General features: G+C 42.9%; 1 protein-coding gene across 1 annotated transcript in view; it reads left to right on the plus strand.

The window, feature by feature from the left end:
* Positions 1–938: 938 nt before the first annotated feature.
* The window catches only part of MROH2B (maestro heat like repeat family member 2B), a gene marked incomplete at its 5' end in the record, with an annotated part of 47,491 nt that continues 45,865 nt past the window's right edge, over positions 939–2,564 (plus strand). The window contains 1 exon segment of the mRNA XM_024119295.1: positions 939–995. Within this exon segment, the coding sequence (XP_023975063.1) occupies positions 939–995 (57 nt within the window).

Genomic DNA, 2,564 nt, shown 5'->3' on the forward strand with positions numbered 1-2,564 from the left:
CTGAGCCTGCGCGTCCGGAGCCTGTGCTCCGCAATGGGAGAGGCCACAGCAGTGAGAGGCCCGCGTACGGCCAAAAAAAAAAAAAAAAAAAATGTATAGTCTGCTTGAGGAGAAAGTGGGGCTACAACACAAAGAAAGGCAGTTTCTTATTTAATCCTCAATACTGGCAGAGTCCTTTGGAAATATTCTGCTTTGCCAAAAAAGACTGTTCTAAAGGGTTATGTTGTTTGATTTGGAGGCTTGTGGAAAATCACTGCATGGAGAAATATCTCTTCTACCAACTTGCCATGTGGTGTGAAATTGCTCAATTCCCTGGACTCAAATATGTGTTTTCAGTTTTCCAGCAAGCTTTATTCAAATAATTCCTGGAAGGTACAAGTCAAAAATATTTAGATTATTATCAGAAAAGAACAAGGTTGCGTGAGCATGATACCAGAAGAGGGACCTGAGAGGGCCAGAAGGGAAGTCAGAGAGAAAGAGGATGTGAATAAATAAGTTGGGGGGGGGTGGGGCAATGAGGAAGAAGGTGTAAAATAACAAGCTCTATTACACTCTTGCCCTCCCCTACTCAAGTCAGGTGTAAGGGATTCAGTTCATGGAATCTGAGAGCTGAGCCTTGCTCAAGAGGATATAGGGTGATGCCTACATGACTGGAGAGATAAACAGGGATCTAGCATCTTTTACCTTCCCCTCCACGTTTAATTTAGGTTTTGAAAAATACTAAGCATCTTCTATTTTCAAGTATGTCAATTATAAGAAATATGAATAAGACACAGTTCTTGCCATCAAAGAGATGGCAGTCAAGAGGAAGAGAAGAGTAGGAGAAAGGCAGAAGGGGAGAGAGGAAAGAAGGAGAGAGAAGGAAAGAAGGAGGGAGAAGGAAAGGAGTGAGAGGTGGGAGAGAGAGGGAGAAAGAGAGAAGGAGAGACTGAGAGATTTTTGGAGAGATTAACCTCACTCTCGGCATGCTGAACAAGGAAGATAATATTAGCAAGGTAAGGAAAATAGAGAAAAGCCTCTTCCCCATTCACTTTTTCTAATCCAGTTAATGCAACATTTCATCTACATCGTTCTTTGCTTCAACTTCCCCTTTTCTCTCCTGCTTCTTAAGTGGCAGTTTTTCAGAAAATGCAGTTTTAATGGAAGTCATTGTAATGTTTAAACAATGATATTTGGCATTTGAGGATTCAGAGTATCCAACTGTAGAAGCTAACAAAAGAATGCCCCCTTACGTAACCTTACGCAGATAGATGTGGAAAAAGGGAGATGTCAGACTTACAACCATGTGGATTAGAGCCTCCTCCTGTGGAATTTGAGGGTTAGCAGACATTTGGTCCTGTCCAAAACATGTCAAGGACTTTTTGGTGTGGACCAAATGTCTTATGAACGTTTTGGACAGGATCAAATGTCCTGTAAGGAATTTGAGTGCTCCTATGAAAATCCCCAAAGATCCCCTCTACTCATCTGTAATGCTGTTTCACAGTTAGAGATTTATTTCTCTGAGATTTGAAGGCTTTTCTGGCTTCAACAACCTTTTGTAAAATAACAACAGTTACTGCTCATTGAACACTTACCTAAGGCTGGAGAGAGCTAGATGCTTTCTAAACAATAGTGCATCGTATTATGTTCACTCCTCACAACTTTATGATGTAGGTATTGTTATTTCCATTTGACAACTAAGAAAAGTGAGGCCCAGAGAAGTTACATGCCTAAGAACAGCAGGATTACATCCAAACACAAGCCTGTCTGACTCCAAAATAATGCTCCTAATCATTATTCAACGTAGCCTCCCTGTGAAGGGCAGTGCCTACACCTTTATCCTTAATCCAGTGGTTCTCAACCCTGACTCCATATTAGAATCCCCTATGCAAAGTGAGCTATTTCACACGTTAAACATAGGCATAGTACCTCAAGGTAGCATGCCTGAGGCTCTTGGAGATTTCAGAACACCAGCCTCTCATCTTCCAAAGGCCATGTGGCCACCTAAGAGATTGAGAAGAGCCCTCACACACCACCATCTGCCAAGCCATATAATTCCCAGAGGCTGCAGCTCTGTGGAAAAGGATTTACAACTTCTTCTCCACAAAGGCATGAATGAAGTAAGGGCCTATAAATCCCCTTAAGGAACAAGTTTCATAACTTAGCAGCCTCTTTGGGAATCGCATTGCATTCCTTAATGCCATAGTCACTCGCTGGTTGTAAGAGCAACAATTAGGTTGATAGGCATTTCCATTGCCCTGAGTGCCCTACAACAGTGAATTTCAAGAGACTTTAGTATGTTGGGTAGCCCACCCCTACCTTCAGTTAGATTTTGCCATAGAAATATAGTCAAATTAAAATAGGTTTTAGAATGAACTTTGCTTTACCTATAAGCCTTTGATTCCTAAAGATAAATATTATGTTAAGGAAGTCCCACTTAGGATATATAAAATCCATTGTGGGGCTTCCCTGGTGGCGCAGTGGTTGCGCGTCCACCTGCCGATGCAGGGGAGCCGGGTTCGCGCCCCGGTCTGGGAGGATCCCACATGCCGCGGAGCGGCTGGGCCCGTGAGCCATGGCCGCTG

This window comes from Physeter macrocephalus, chromosome 8 (assembly GCF_002837175.3).
Source record: "Physeter macrocephalus isolate SW-GA chromosome 8, ASM283717v5, whole genome shotgun sequence".
NCBI lineage: Eukaryota > Metazoa > Chordata > Mammalia > Artiodactyla > Physeteridae > Physeter > Physeter macrocephalus.